General features: G+C 49.9%; 1 protein-coding gene across 2 annotated transcripts in view; it reads left to right on the top strand.

Moving 5' to 3' along the window:
• RPTOR (regulatory associated protein of MTOR complex 1) overlaps nt 1–16,610 on the top strand; it is a 323,749-nt gene that overhangs the window by 225,127 nt on the left and 82,012 nt on the right. For both annotated transcript variants that reach the window (XM_027518037.1, XM_027518038.1), the window contains exons 10-11: nt 5,538–5,613; nt 11,943–12,044. In XM_027518037.1, the coding sequence (XP_027373838.1) occupies nt 5,538–5,613; nt 11,943–12,044 (178 nt within the window). The remainder of the gene's footprint in view (nt 1–5,537; nt 5,614–11,942; nt 12,045–16,610) is intronic.

Raw genomic sequence — 16,610 nt, 5'->3', positions numbered from 1 at the left:
AGCTATTTTTTTTTAATTAAGTCATTAAGGTTGAGATATTCCTTGTCAAAAACAAAAAACTGGAGACAGAAGAATCATTGGGTGCTTCTTTGCATGAAAAAAAAATGTGTAACTAGTAGAACTCCCTGAGGATTAGTACCTGTACTTGATCTCATTTGATATTTGATATTTTTTAAATGTTGTGGAAAGAGCTCATTAAAACCCTAAATTGGAAATCACTCAGATGCGTTTGACTCCATCCTGTGTTTGTTACTATACATGGGATTGCTACTGCAACACCAATTGCCGCAATAATTTAATTTAGCATGTAGTTGCACGCTCACTATACACAGGGCACCGGGAGGCCTTGTCAAGATCATTGTAAAGATCATTAAAAAGCCATTCTAGGAAAGGTACGAAGTAATGCCTGAGCATCTATTGGATATCAAGCACTGGTGACCCAGCCTGGACACATTGTGTGTTCCCAGGTGGGCATCAAGCCCTTACACACGGCCCTCGTGTCACCACAGACACAGACTCAGGGTTGGACTGTGTGGGTCCTGGTGTCGTGTCCACCACCACTTATGGGAAGGGCCCCATCAGGGTGTGGGCGTGAAGAGAGGGCTTCAGAAACATGCAGGGTACAGAGCAGGCTGGTACCCAGAGTATGTTCCCCACTGGGGTGGAAGGAAGGGCCTCAGGCAGTAGGAAATCTCTGTCCCTCGTTCGCTCCCGTGGCAGACACTTCACGTCCTCGGGGCTTCGAAGGGGGGACACACAGAGAGGGTGGCCTTCAGACCTCAAAATGAAAGGCGGAGGAGTTGTCAAGGAGCGCGGTGGTGTGGCAAGAGCCGGGCTGCATCATGTGCATCGTGGAGCCCCAACCGCAGCTTTTAAAGAGCAGCCAAAAACCTGTATTCTCATCTATTATTTCCTAAAGTGTTGGTATCTAATATAGCATTTTTAAAAAAACATTCTGAGGGCCAGACTAAATGCTTGGGTACCAGATGCAGCCAGTGGGCTGTCCACTAGGGACTCTGGGCCAGGCTGGGATGCCCTGAGTTTGAAATTGGGAGTACATCTTCTTGGTGGCCCAGGGACCCTGAAACACTTGATAACCACGTGCAGGGCTTAAAGGTGGGGTGGGGCCAGGGTGCTCTGCTCACCCAGGTCTTGGTGTGGCCTGTCCTGCTCTGCATGTCCACAGCCAAAGGTTCTCCAAGTGGGGATCTTTTTCTGAAATCTAATATCGTGGCTTCCGATCTTTATATTCTGAGAAATGCCAAATAGGTAAGTCTAAATTAGGTCTTTTCATACAGAAATCAGAGGAGATGAGATTTCACGGGAGGAGAAAGGCATATAACACATCCTCCCCCGATGGGGTTCTTCCTAACAGTGCCAGCTTGAGCCTGTAGCCAGATAAATGTTAGTCAAGCCCATTAAAAATGTTGAAAATTATACCATTAACCTACTTTGATCTGGAATCGAATATAAAATCAGGCTTTAGATTGAAGAAGTAACATGCTCGTAGGAGCATGATCATGCAGTGAAAGAGAGAAGTGTCGATCAGAAGCCAGATGGCAGGTCCCTGAGACATGGGGACCAACCAGAGCAGCCTGCACCCTCTCGGCATGGGGCTTCTCCGTAGGAGCAGCACCATGGCCTGGGTCTCCAGAGGATGAGCCTCCCCACTGATCAGAGGGACAGCGGCTCCTCCTGGAGGGTCGTGGCGCTTGGGCTAGGAATTTCACCAGCCCTCCAGTTGGACCATGCTACCGTGTTGTAGATCTAGGGAGGAGAAAACCACTCAGTATGGGTGATAACCTTTATTTATTTGTGAAATCATTCAGAACTGTCTCATGCCAAGTCAGAGACCACAGATACTTCATATAAACTCCAGGTCAAGCAGCTGCATACGGCATGCAGCCACATCAAGGGACCCTGACTTGCTTAGGACGGATAGACTCCCAGGTGTTTTCCCTCCTCACCTGGAAGTGGGCAGAGGTACTGGTTAGAATACTGGTTAGTTGGTAATGCCAGATCCAGTGGCTTTACAAGAATACCGGTTAGGTGGTAATACCAGATCCAGTGGCTTTACAAATGGGAGTTTGATCCTCTTTCCTGTATAGCCAAGTGGCTCACTTGAGCGACACAGGTCTCCACTCTCCCCAGTGGCTGTGTGTGGCACCTGGTCTACAGAGGCTGGGGGTGTGATCTCTGTCATGGGTAGCAGGCATCCAGCTCACAGTCCTGTCCTTAGGGGAGGTAGGAGAGCTGTGATGCAAAGGCAGGAGCGTGTGAGGCTTGGAAACCAGAAAGGTCATGTTCTCCTGCACTCGGGTTCACCAGCCGCCCCTGAGATCTAGGCTCCTGGACGGTGAAGCATTGCCATGGGCTTTTAGCAGAGCTCATGCAGGTGATGAAACCCTGGACAACAATGCCCACAGCTCTTTCTCCCACCTGGTAAATTGGCCAAAGTCTGTTCGTCCCTAGGGAGTGCACAGCCAGGAGTTGGAAAGAGCATTCCTAATAAATAATTTACTGTCTAGTTACTGTGTTCCTTGGGTGGTGATGAAGAGGCTGAATTTTCAGCAGGGGGAGGCAGGGAACAAAGCCTAACAAAAATTGAGGTTAAAACACGAAGTCATACACATTCACACTTTGCTTCAGGCTGGGGGCGCCGATGATGAAATGCTCAGCGCCCGGCTCCTGTTTAATTTTTGATGTGAAGCCATCGGGGAGCCGTTCGCTTTCACTTTCAATTTCAGCAGGTCCTGAAACCTTGCGTTCCTCCACAGTAATAACCTGTGTGTTCCATCCCATCAAGGGAGCCTGGCTGACTGACTGATCAGTGCAGATGGAGCCGGGTGCTCTTGGAAGGCTCTCCTCACGGCCCACTCCTTGGGTGCCTGCCATCTTAGGCCCGTTTCCTGAAAACCCGAGCTCTTGCCTGGATGGCACGTTCTCTAGGCCGTGATTCATCGGCAGCCCACGGCTCAGGGCCTCGCTGCTCTGAGCCTCGGGGGCGGGGAGCCCGGGGTCCTCCCTCCGGGGAGGGGGAGGTGCAGCTGGCGCGGCTGGTCCCAGGGGCTGTGGGAAGTGCGAACGCAGACACCTCCCAAGTTCCACGCTCGCCTGGGTGCCAGGGTTTTAAGGACTCGCTTTCCCACTTTCCCTTAGTGAGAATCCCAAATTAAGACTCCCAAGTTCGTTTTGATTTTACCCTAGAAAATGTAGCCAGTTTTAACCAACTGAATAGATGCTCAGCAGAGGGTACCTTTGTGCTGTTGAAAAGGCCGCCGTGTGATCAAAGGCTTGATGGGAACTCTGAGGTCCTCAGCCTGACCCTTTCCTTTTGTACAGTCAACAGCCACAGGCCCCAAAGAGAGACCGGCTTGCCCAGCGCCAGCCTGCCGCTCTCTCCCGCCCCTGCCTGGGGCTCACGGCAGCCTCACTGCATGCTGGTAGTCTGTTTGGCCTCTTGGTGTCCAGCAGGTCTTCAGTGCTCCCCCACATCCTCCTTCCTCCCCTGTCCTCCTCAGTGCCTTGAACGGAGCCCCTTGTCCCCATCCCTTCTCACTTAGGCAGCTGTGCCCCTGCAGACATGGCCCCTCCTCGCTCCCGGTGAAGCAGGCAAGACACCTCTTTCCTTTCAGGCCAGGAGTCTCCTCTGAGCTGCTTTTCTGGCACAGAAATGTGCAGCTGGCAGAGGACTCGACCCTCCTCAGTGGCTGGACCCAGGTTGGGGCCAGCCCTTAGGAGGTGGCAGGCCAGACAGCCCACACTCCTCAGACGATTGTCGCCCAGGGCCTGCTGCAGCTTCGTCGGGTTTTGTTTCGCTCCTTGGAGAGGTCTGAGGGCTGTTGGTCTCACCAGGGCAGCCTAGTTTCTGATACTTTGTCTAGGACACCCCAGCAGGAATATTATTAACAGTTTACAATTCTTGCCTCCTGAATTTGAGGAGATGGTTCTGGAAGAAGGCATGGAAGCCTGCTGTACAGAAGGCGCAGTTTCCTGGTGCCCCCTACAGTGAAGTGGCTGTATCAAGACCACCAATTGCCCCAGACCTCCCTGCCCACAGCACCTCCCCCATCTGGTGCTCACTTTTCTTCTTCTAACTCCTGAAGTTGAAACTTTTAATTTGATTAAATTCAATGAATCTTCATAGAGCTTAATTACAATAATTGACTTTGCTTCTGTCTTAACAAAGAGTAAGCGGCTCCCTCAATGCCACAGAATAACCATCTCGCCTGCAGGCTGGGCACTTATTGAGCATATGGGAGCTATTTATTGCCCGTACTTTGAGGCACTTTTGATTATCTCCTGATTGCCTCTTAATTAGATTGGAGGGGGAAGGGCAGGCTTGTGCAGAAGGGGCCAGTCTGGGCAAAAGAAAGATATTCCATATACTTGAAAAAGAGTTTTCTAGTCTTGCTGTTCAACTTCCATTTTGTTTTTCTGGATATTTTCCTTTTTTGTTCCTATTTTGACCATTTATGAAGACCCATGAGAAAACCCTCTTGCACACAAACAGGCAGTTATTAGTCTAAATAAACCTAACGTGGAATCCTTGTATGTGTCAGGGCATTGTAGTAGGAGGAGATTGCCATACCAGAAACAAAACCCCATGTTCAGACCATCACTTCCAAGAGGAGCACATTTCTAAAAGAAAGGGAAGTCTGAGTCAGAGAATCTTTATATCCTTGGGAATCCACGCTCAGATTGAGACCACAGAGAAAGGAAGAGACTTGTTTGTGTCCACTTTAGAGTCAATGTTGGCTGTTGCCAGGAAACAGCAGGCCTCTGTATATGTCCCTCGATGTCATCCACCTGCTGAGGTCTTCACAGGACCCTGTGCAGGAGACACAATCACTAGCCCACCTCACAGGCGGTGAAACTGACCCTTGGGAGGTGATGCCATGACCCAGTCAATGTGGCCTTGTCTTGCACATCTTGTAGTGGGTGGAGCCAGGTCCAGCACCACAGGAAGCTGGAAAAGGTGACCAAGCCCAGCCATCGGGAGGCTGCTGCCTCCCCGCATACAAGGCACCACCCATCTCATCCCCAGTGGTTTGCATTGCACACAGGTTCCCACTACCCACAGAGGGGTGCAGCGGCCACAAGGACAGGGGGCAGTTCTAGCTGTGGGTGGGCCAAGGGAGACCCTTTCTCCCAGCCCCACCTGCCCTGTCTCTGGTGAAGCGCCTCAGCCTGACCACAGCCTTTCATGGCCAGTTTGTGTGTGATGCTGCCCCAGTCTGGCCACCCAGAGCCCCAACTGCCACATTAGGTGGGCTCAAGTTGGGGCAGAAGCTGTGTAGTTAGAACGTGGACAAGTCCCTTTATTTTTCCTGAGCTCTTTCTCCTTTTAATTTGAAGAGAAAAGCTGTCATCAACAAAATGGCTTTAGTGCTGCCAGCCAAGAGTTCCTCGCCTCCTGTGCCCCCCACTGGCAGCTCCACCCTGACTCAGCCGCTCACGGGCTCCTCTGCTGTCAGGGCCCCTGTGGGTGAGCCTGTCAGTAATGCTTCGTGGGTCCCTGTCTGCTCTCTCTCCAGGCAAGCCTGGGACCTGGCCGTGGACATCTGTCTCTCCCAGCTGCCGACCATCATCGAAGAAGGCACAGCATTTCGGGTGAGTCCCATTTCCCCCCCTACCCAGGGCATCCTGCTTGGTCCCTGCAGCTGTTTCTCTGGCCACCTGGCCTTCAAAGCCCCTGTTTGGGTGTCAGAGACAGCCCTCACCCACCTGGGAGAAGATTTATTAGCCAGAAGCTTAAAAGATTGCTCCAACCAGGGGTTATTTAAAGTTAGATTATGAAACAGTCAGCTCTTAAAGATGTCTTCTCTGTAGTGTTGTTGTCTTGAGTCTGTTTTTCTTAGCGTGCACTCCTTGATAGCGGGTTCTCAGCCTTTCACTGTGAACAGTGCTCGAGACTCTCAGCCCTGAGGGGATGTCTGGTTGTCCTTGAGTTCATCTGGTGTCACTCGTGGCCCCTGAGGCAAATTGACTCTCCCTTCTTCCCAGGGGATTTGGCAGCAGCTCACCAAGGGTCTCCTCTTGCCTCCTTTCCCCATACAGCGCCCGTTTTTATTCAGAATTTGCTCATTTGCTGAGTATTTGCTGTGCATCAGATACCATGTCTGGGTGCATGTGGGTGAGACCCAGTCCCTTCTCTCAAGAAACCCGTGAAAAAGAGAACAACCACCCCTCAAGTTAGAACACAGTTAGACCCCCCCACCCCAACCCTGACCCCCCAAGGGACCAGGCAGGCATTCGGGACTGGGGGTAAATGGGCTGGGGGGAGTGGAAGGAAGCAGGTGGCTCCAAGCCATCCCCTGAAGGGGATGGAGGGTGGGGCTTGCAGGTCGGAGTTATTGGCTTTTTCTCTCCACACCGTCTTCTCTGGTCCTGTTGAAGAGACTGCAGTGGGCAGCTGTTTCCTTATTTTTAAATGGGAATTATAGTTGTATCCAATTCAAGGAGCATGTGAGGACTGGAGGGCAGAGCCTGGCACATGGTACCTGCTGGACATGAGGGTTCCTGACCTTTGGTGTAGTCACACAGCTTTGACCGAGGTCAGAGGCATCCACATCTCACTGCAAAGGCTTTTCATTTTTAGTGCACATCACAGTCATCAGGGAAGCTTTGAACCTTACTGAGTCAGGGGCCTGGGTGGGGGTGGGGGTGTGTGTGTATGTATATCTCAGGGGGTGTATGTGCATGTATATTTGTGTGCCTGCATGTATCTTTGGGGTATGGGTGTGTGTGTTCTCTGTCGGGTGTGTGTACATGTATGCATATCTGTGGGGGGTGTTTTATGTGTGTGTGTGTTAACCCCTCAGATGATTTCAATGCCTCCAAGACTGGGGTACCTGGACTACGAGGTCCTCCCTCCCAATTTTGTCTTATCTTTTGTCCCCTCCTTTATTGCTGGAATCTTTCCCATTTTATTATGAACGTTTTCAAACCTACAGCAAATTTGGAAGAATTCTGCAGCAAGATCCCGTCTGCCCCCCGCTGGGTTCTCCACCAGCGTTTGCAGTGCCCACTCCAGCAGCTCCCGCACCTCCACCCACCTTTCCTTTAATGCGCTTGGAGGAAGCCAAAACTGGCCTTGCATCTTGAACCCAGAAGTGGGAGCTGGCAGGACCTTCACGTGTCTCCCACCCATGTATTTGATGTTGCTGGGGGACCCTAATCCCTGAGGCAGTGACAAGTCCCCATAGGGAACAGTCCTGGACCCCTGCCCCTCACGAGCTCCACCTACACAGGGACAGGGCTGTTAACACATGCACACGTGTTTGGGAACCTCGTTCAACTCGTGCTTTTTTGTGCTCTGTGCCTGATTTTCCTTTTACCGTCAGGGGGTGGGAGCTGCACACTCTGGGGTAATAAAGTCCCACTGTTCGATGTCCTCACCCCTCCTTCCAGTGCCAGGCCTCCTTTCAAGGGTCTTCAGCCTCATTTCCCATCTCCTGGATTCAGGATTCTGCCTCTGGGAGCAATGTCACCAAACTGTGATGGGGAGGGATTCCTGACAGAGCCACATGCTGGCTGTTTTATTTAGTTTCCATTCTTTTAAAAGCATAACATACACAGAGAAGACTGCAGGCATCGTACTGTGCAGCTTGATGAATTTACAAGTTGAGTGCAGTCACATACCAGCACCCAACTCATAACATCAGCAGCCCCCTGAGGCCCCACTCTGGCCACTGCTTTCTCCGGGGCACGTGCTGCCCTGTCCAGTTTGTATTTTGGTAAATAGAATCCTTGTGTCTGGCTGCTTTCACTCAACACTATTCAATCTGTGCACTCGTAGCTCATTCCTGTTATAGCCCAGAAACCTCAAAGCTCACAGTCCATCCTGTGGACCTCACAAATTGTCCTGACTACTGCCCAACCAAGATACTGGTGCCTGAGGCAGAAAGAGAAATCAGTCATGTTGGGCCTGTCTTTATATGAAATGTTGATATTTTTTTCATAATGGATTTTTACCTTTATTTTTATTTTCTTAAATACTGCTTTAAATTCCTTTTTTTTTTAACCTCAGTCACTGTGTTTTTGGTGTCCCCCTGAGTTTTGGGCCTAGGTGGGTGGGCAGGTGTGGCCAGGTGCTGTTAATCCCTTGTGCTTGGGTACATTAGTGTCAGGTGTGCACTTGAGGAATGAGATTTCTGGTTTCCAGTTGTGCATATTTTTAGTTTCAGTAGGAAAACTGCTGGATAGTTTTCCAAAGCGGTTGTGAGTCAATTTTCAGTCCTTCCCACGATATATGAGAGTTTGAGTTGTTTCATGTCCTTGTCAATGCGTGATGTTTTCCACCTTTTTTTTTTTCCCTTCTGGCTTTTCTGGTTCCATATGTAATGGTGTTTCATTGAGATTTTATCTTGCATTTCCCTCATGGATAATAGTATTGAGCCCTGTTTCATATTTTTGTTGGCTGTTTGAATATCCTCTTTTATAAGTTGCCTGTTCAAGACTTTTGATCATTTTTCTTTTGCATTATGTTTTTTATCAGTTTGTAGTGGTTCTGTTTATACGCTGAATACAAATCCTTTGTCACACATTGTGAATGCTGGTGGTGGTTTAATTGCTAAGTCAGGTCCGACTCTTGCAACTCCATGGATTGTAGCCTGCCAGGCTCCTCTGTCCATGGAATTCTCCAGGCAAGAACACTGGGGCAGGTTGCCATGTCCTTCTCCACGGGACATTCCTGACCCATGGGTTGAATCCATGTCTCTCTTGTCTCCTGCGCTGCAGGCAGATTCTTTACCAGCTGAGCCACCAGGGAGGCCCGACACACGTTGTGTATACCTTTTTTCATTCTGTAGATTTCATTTTCACTTGTTTGATGTTTTTACTTGGTGAACAGAAGGTTCTTGTTTTACCATACCCAGCTTACCAATGTTTTTCTTTTATGGTTAGGACTTGTACCCATGTAAGAAATCTTACTTATTATGAGACAGCCAACATCAGTGTGTTTGGACCAGGGTCAGCAGGTGAGAAGAGTAAGAGTGTGTTGATATGAAGTAATTATCTTCCGTCCCCAAGGTGACAGCACAAGACAGGGTGGACTAGCCTTTGGGGTCAGGTGTGGCTCCTTGTGCCCAGAGATGGCCTTTCTGCTCTCAGTCCATCACGTCTGGTGCCTGTTTTCAGACCCCTTCCAACCCATCTAACACGTGAGCTGACCACCTGTGTTGGAATCATCCCCCTGAGGCCCAGGCCACGTAGTCACGTGACTCAGAGCCTCTGCCCACGAGCTGTGAGCTCTGCTCCAGAACACTCATCCCGGGCTCTGTGTCTTCCCCTCAAGAATCTACACGGTAGCTCTGACACACCGGGAGGTAGTCTTGAAGATTTGGCCCAAAACATTAGCTCTCTGTGAATCATCTCAGACACTCACAGGGCAGCTCTCGAGCTGTTCTGTGAAGTGTTACTTAAAATGCTGAGCCACGCTTATGCTAGGGACTGAGCTGGTTTGTCACCATCTCCGCAGCTTTAAAAAGCATGACAAACCTCACAGCACACTTCGATGAGAAGGGCTTTTCCCTCTTTGTCAGCTTTAGGTGAAAAGATCAGGAGTGTTTGTCTGTCTTTGGGGACAGAGCAGCTTCTGCAGCAGTGAACCACATGTTTGTATCCACAGGGTAAAACCAAAGTGCAGGAAAGGGGGAGAGGTGGAATTACCTGAGTTTCCCAACTCCCCTTCCCAGACTGAAGGTCCCCCTCACTCGGTACAGCTGGGGAGGGGGCACCTAACAGGACTATTGTTTTTAAACCAATCTGTGAATAACTCACACTTAACAGGAATATCACGTTGGGGGCTCCATTCCAATCCCCAGGTTGCCCTCCAAATTTGAGTAACTTCATGTATCCTGACTTTGCAAGAACATGAATTCCTGAGTGTGAAATTTCTCTGCCCAATTCTCACACGACATTGACTTCTTTACAAGGGGCACCACGGCTCTGAGCCCCAGGCCCCTCCACAGAGGGCATGGCAGGAGCGCCCCAGTCTGGCTCCCAGCCTCACTGAGCCCACCTCACCACTTGGAGTCCTCTACGAGCACACGTCCACATGTGCCAGAACCTGGGGTCAGAACCCACATCCCTGCCTTCCCATCCACCCTTCCTCTCCCTCTGGGGAACAATGTGGGCAGAGTGGGTGGGAGGCAGAGATTTGAAATTCTGTTTGGGGCTCACAGACGATAGAGCTGCGTATTAAGTGGGGATGACCGTGTAATACAGAAAACCCAGCAGTCCTACCGCTTGGCCTCTTGGTTCTCAGAGACCTTCCGAGGGCCTAGGCCCCCTCCTACCTGAGCCGCTAATCTGAGGTTTCCCTGGTCCCTGTCATCACCACCAAAGTCATCCCCTCTGCAGGGCTTTCGAGAGGACAAGCCACCCTCCGCACCCCTGTTGCCAGGCTGGGGAAGCCCACTGTAACCTGCTTTTGTCACTGCCCTCCAGGGGCCTTAGACGCTGCCTACCAGCTGCCCAGATATGTCTCCTTCATTCCTTCCTGTCCCCTCTCTGCCCTCCGTCCACGGCATCTGCTGCCTTTCCCACCTCACTGAGAAACAGGAGCAATAGAGAGAGCCTCTGAGTCCCTCCATACCCATTTCATCCCTACATCCCCTCCTATCTGTGTCCCTCCCGGAGGGCTCCTGCTCCCTGGTGCCTACCTGCCAGGGCTCTCGCCCAGTACCTTCTCCTCCATCAGCAATTCCCCCTCTTACAAAATATGCCCTTTTCTCCCACCTTTAGAAAGAAATGCCTGGTCACATGATCCTATCCGATCCCTTCCCCTTTGCAGCCAGATTCCTGCAAAAAACTATTCTTGAGTCTCTAAATCATCTTCCCTTCTGTTTGAACCTAGTCCAGTTGTCCTTCTGCCCACTACCACGGCCCCCCCCAGAACATTCTTAGTAGTCAGTCTCCAGGGCCCTCATGTCATGGTCAGCCCTGGACCTTGGTCCTGCCTGACCCTCCACATCATGACATGCTGGTGCCAACCACAGCCTTCAGCTAAATCACTCTTCCCTGGCATCCTGGCTGCTGCCTGCTCCTGCTCCCTCTACTGGCCTTGCCCTAGTGTCTCCACCTCCTTGGCCTCTTGCTCTTGGGGTGCTCCAGGGCTCAGCCCGGGGTCCCCACTCTTTCTCACGTTATAAACGAGATCTGTCTCTCCAGCCCAGACCCGTCTCCTGAACTGCAGGCTCATGAAGGCCATTCTCCCCCTCCCACCCCACCCCCTGATGTCTCACTTGGGTGTCCAGGAGGCGCCTTAAACACAATGCATCTCTAGGTTGAGTTCTCCACGTGCTTCTCCGAAACATGCTTCTTTTGGTCTTCCCACTTCAGGTCACAGGACCCCATTTCCTGGTGTTTAGACCTGTGGTGGTGGTGGTTTAGTCACCAAGTCACCTAGGGTTATGGGACCCCATTTCCTGGTGTTTAGACCTGAGGTGGTGGCAGTTTAGTCACTAAGTTGTCTCTAACTCTTGACATTCCATGGACTGTACCCTACCAAGCTCCTCTGCCCATGGGATTTCCCAGGCAAGAATGCTGGAGTGGATTGCTATTTCCTTCTCCAGGGGAGCTTGCCCACCCAGGGGAACTCAGGTCTCCTGCACTGCAGGGGAATTCTTTACCAACTGAGCCACCAGGGAAGCCTGTTTAGGCCTGAGCCCCAGCGTTAACCTTACCACAACCCTTCTCTTACCCACACCCAGTCTGTCCATGAGTCCTCTGACTCTGCTGTATGAAACATCCCAGCCTGACTGCATCTCACTGCTTCCTCTGCCATGGCCTGGCTCTGCGGACTTTCGCCTAAGTGGTAGCCGGGCGGAGTTGGGGCCTCACAAAGACACATGACTGAGTTGATGGTGGGGGGTATGTTTAGGCAGAGCCGGGTGAATAAGGGGGTCCCTGACTAACCCATCTTGCTTGTCTCACAGCACAGCCCCTTCTTTGCTGAGCAGCTGACCGCCTTCCAGGTGTGGCTCACCATGGGCGTGGAAAACAGGAACCCACCTGAGCAGCTTCCTATTGTCTTACAGGTGAGTGTCTGCAGGTGGACCAGATTGGCCCAGGGAGGGAGCCAGAGAACCCCGCAGCCTCCCAGTGAGGGGACTGGTTTATTGGGGCTGAGTGTGTGTGAGTGTGTGTGACAGCCCCCATGCTTTGTAGCTGATGAGTCCTTGCTCCTCCATGGCTCCCCTGGCAAAATCACCACCCCCTCCCTCAATTAAACACTGATCTGGGTCGTCAGCTGCTCTCTCGTCTGCCCCCAGAGCTGCTGTCAGTGCGCTGTGCTCCGGCACTGTTCGTGCTGTCAGCACCCCTTCTCTTTGGAAGGATGTGAGATGCAAATCAGCCGCAGAGAAAAGGGGAGAGACTGAGCCGATTACACACACAGGCCGTCAGCACCTGTGCATTGGTCATTTCCGGGGGGCTGTGCCTGAGGGTGCTGTGGGCTGTCAAGTTCAGTCACCACTTACCTTGTGTCACTATTCTCGCGGCAGTTGGTGCCCCGCGAATGGTTTGGGAGGTCAGTTCTGTGCGTCTCACCCAGCTAAGTTTTGGGTTACTGAGATGGCAAAATACCAAAGTTCATCACAGGTAGGAGTTTTCACAGAACTTTTGTTTCAGTTAATGTGTATTTATGGGGCAGGTGTAGGGACCAGACTGTGATGTAAGGAGGGCTGTTTTACTCTTAGTGTCAAATGAGATTTAAAACCACTGTCAGTATAGACACCAAGGCCTGATAATTCACTTTAGGCCCTGGAAAAAGTTGTGTACAGTGGTGATGGGGCAGTTGAACCTTGGGTAAGAACTGTGGGCAGTTGTGGGAGGGGCCGGGCCGCAGCAGAAAGGGGTGGGCATTTACATCTGCACCCAGTTAGGAAGCAGGGTCTTAAATTCTGAGAGCTGGCTGGGAGGACCATCACCTCCTCCCCCAGAAAGCTGCTTAGGTTGCTTTGCCTAATCATCCACCTGCCTGAGGACAAGGCTTTGCCCCTCCTCCCCACAAGGAGGGCTCCACTTTCTCACCAGGCCACTGAGCACATCACACAGAAGCCCTATCTGTCTTCACTGGCCCAGGCGTGTGTTCTGAGCTGATTTCTGGCCCACGTGGAGTGTGGCGGCCCCCCTCCCCACATGGTCTGCTCTCCTGCTCTGTGCCTACTGCATGGTGGCCTGCGAAAGTGGTCTGCCTGCGACAGAACTGACATCTCAGCGGACTCAGGACTGTGTGTAGGACCCAGACAGCGAGCAGTGAGAGCAGGGTGTACAGTTGTGAAACGCCAACACACAGCCTGTCCTCGCGGCTTGATAATCAGCTGGGGTAGGCTGTTGGCCAGGATCCTTCCCTGGAGATATTTTGGTGCTTTTAATGTATTATGGCTGCTGCTTTTCTGACATTATGAAAAGAATGCAGAAATTATTGGTATTCCTCATGTGTGCTTCTAGATTAGTTTAAGACTATCCTGAGTTCGCAGGGTAAGCTATCAACAGATTTTCAAAACAAAACCAAAAAAAGCAACAATAACAACACAACAAAGAACACTGTCTATTTGGCAGGAGCCCACGAGTTCTCATCACGTGGAAGGCCAACGGGCAGGGCTTTGGGATGGCAGTGGCTGATTGGGTGTGCTGAGCTCCCCAGCAACTAGGGTCCCCCAAATTTTCATAAGAGGAGACTGTGGCCAGTCTCCACTGACCTTCCCATTGTTTCAGTAATGGGATGGATAAAACCTTTCCAAGCAGGGACACACTGCCCAGCACTCTGCAACCAGCCAGGCAAACAACCTTGTTGTAAACGGCCCCCTGTTGACTTTTTCTTTAATGTCCCATTTACAACCCACATTCCCCCAGGAAAAGAGAAGACCCAACTTGCTAATACCAAAATGAGGGAATAACTGAAAGAAAAGGGGCATCTTGTGTGCAATCTTTCCATCAAACTTAAATCATAGTTTCCTCATCATTCTGGGGGTTCTGTCTGGGCTATGCCCTGCCTGGATCAGTGCAGTAACCTTGACTTAACAAGAAAACCCAACACAGTGCAAAGGAGCCCTCGCTTCATTTGGGGCAGCCTGTGGTATCTATCTGCTTCGTTCTCTTTAATTCAGTTATTTTGCCAGAACCCCGGCCCCATCATCTATCACTTATCCCCAGAACCTTGGCAATTCAGAAATGTTGCTGAAAAGAAAGAGAATTTTATTTTGTTTTATTTGTTTTTAATCCACCTTTCCTCCAGATAATTATCTAGTCATCCCAACATAATTTGGCATTTCCCTAATAATTTGAAACACTGTCAGCACATCCTGTGCATGTATGTACTTATTTCAACATTTTGAGAGAGAATTTTAATACGGAGACATCACAGCTTTTCCGTCCCTGCTATTTTTCCACTACCAGCAAGCGTTTTGTCCACCCGGAAGTTCAGAGGCAGTCACTGAGGACCATCAGAGTGAAATGAACTGTCCCGCAGGGCAGTGGGTCTGCAGCCCCTTGTGTAGATGTAAGCATGAGTCTACACTTTTCCTGACCAGCCCTGACATCCTTTTTCACCTTTTAAAAATATAAATCAAGAAGGATGGCAAGGAAGATTCTCGAGCCCTGCAGCACCGCAAGGCCTGGCCTGTGGTCTCATGGTCTGACAGCCCTGCCTGGACTCGACATCACTGTCTGCCCTCCCTGGTGGCCCGTGTACAAACAAGCCCAAGTTAGAGTAGGAAGAATTAGTGTCATGGAAAAGAGAGGAAAGAGAGGAATTTTACAAGATTCCGTGTTAGGACCTTTCCACAAAGTCAGTATGGGCATTTCATTAGGAAACCCTCTTGGCTTTCATGGCATCATCTACAAAGAGAATTTTTGGTCTGAAAGTACAGCATTATTATTGGATGGCAGCAGGATAGTAAGTGGACTGTTATTACTACACATACTACCTACATTGGTGGCTCCAGGATCTCTGATCATCAGATTCCCGGGTGCACCAGGCCAGAACTAGAGCTTGAGAATCTGGATTTTCATAACCAGCTTGAGCCAGTGGTCCCAGCCCAGAAGCCTGAGTGTGCCTTTTGTGTACAAGGTGCATGAAAAGCAGTTGCCCTAGCAGCTCTGTTTTAGTTTCAGTGTTGATGTCACCACCACCAATCTTTAGTTTGGATTGCCACAGACAGAAAGAAATCCCAGTAACTCATTTAGTTCACCGACATTTATCTCTGTAATTTCCCCAGGACCTGAAGCACATTGAAACAGGAATTTTTTTTTTTTAAGTGCAAATACAAACAAACAAAAGCCAGTTCTTTTTTTTTTAAGTAATTTTAATTTATATTGGCCCTCAATTTTGTTTTAAAATGTAAATCAGCGGAAGGAAGGGGTAATGTTTAGAAAAGCCAGTACCTGACATTTTCCCCAGGGCTCGTTATTGATGCCATTTATTTTCCAACAAAACATCAATACCCACAGCACAAAATCCTGCATTGCTGATGGTCTTTGAGTCTCTGAGACAAGTGAGCTGTCTATTGGTGCTCTAATGTGTGCTTCATCACTGTGGACAGCAGAGTCGGAAGAGATGGAGTTGCAGCGGTGACGGTGACGATTTCCATTTTGCTTTTGCCATCTGTAAATAAGACGTTGTAATGGAGACTTTTTACTGCTGGTTAGTGCACATGAGAAATAAGCAATACAAACTACCCATGCATTAGGTTTCTTGGCCCACATTGCCATTTCTTCCACTGCAAATTGCTCTGCTATTTACTTGAAAACCCAGAGCTTTATTCAAGTTGACAGTGTTTTAAATAACAAAGGGAATCAGAAAACAGAATCTTTACAAGTGCTAGATGTGTCTCATGTCTTTGATTTTTGATGAATTACACCTTATTTCACAAACCTAATAAATGAAAGGTTCTGCTTGCCCTAGAAACTTGAACCTCTGGTGGTTCCATTTTCTTTAAAAAACAAAAGAGGGAATGCCCTGGCACTCTAAGGGTTGGCACTTGGCGCTTTCACTGCCAGAGCCCATGTTCAGTCTCTGGTCAGGGAACTAAGGTCCCATAAGCCGCCCAGCACAGTAATAAACAAATAAATAAATAGTCAATCAAATCTCTTCTGAGAGGTGGAGCCATCCTGTGCTGAGCATAACGGTCATCATGCTGTAACATCACAGAAACGGTAACAATCATCACACCAGACAGGCTGCATCTCATTTAATTCTGGAAATTACATGTTATCATCTCCATTCTTCTTGATGATGAAACAGAAGTGTCCAAAGGTAGTGGTTTAAGCCACACTGTCAGGAAGTAAAAGAGTCAGGTCAGCCTGACTCCAAATCCCACACCTTACCACCGTCTAACCTTGCCCTCCACGGCTGCCTTTCTGCCATGGTGGCACATGATAACCCACGAGTTAAACATGCAGAGGGATCAGGTCCTGTTCAGATAGGCCCCTGTGAGCAGCCCCCACATAACCTCTCCCAACAGCTTCTTTATCAGAGAATCTTAATTTCTCCAAACATTAAACGAACCACTTGAGCATCCATCTCAAAAGAGTGATGTGGAAACAGGCTTCAAACCAATGGGAGATGACATTTCAGTGGCTGAACCCAGCCACCTCCACCT

This window comes from Bos indicus x Bos taurus, chromosome 19 (assembly GCF_003369695.1).
Source record: "Bos indicus x Bos taurus breed Angus x Brahman F1 hybrid chromosome 19, Bos_hybrid_MaternalHap_v2.0, whole genome shotgun sequence".
NCBI lineage: Eukaryota > Metazoa > Chordata > Mammalia > Artiodactyla > Bovidae > Bos > Bos indicus x Bos taurus.
This window is presented reverse-complemented; position numbering and strand designations above follow the sequence as displayed.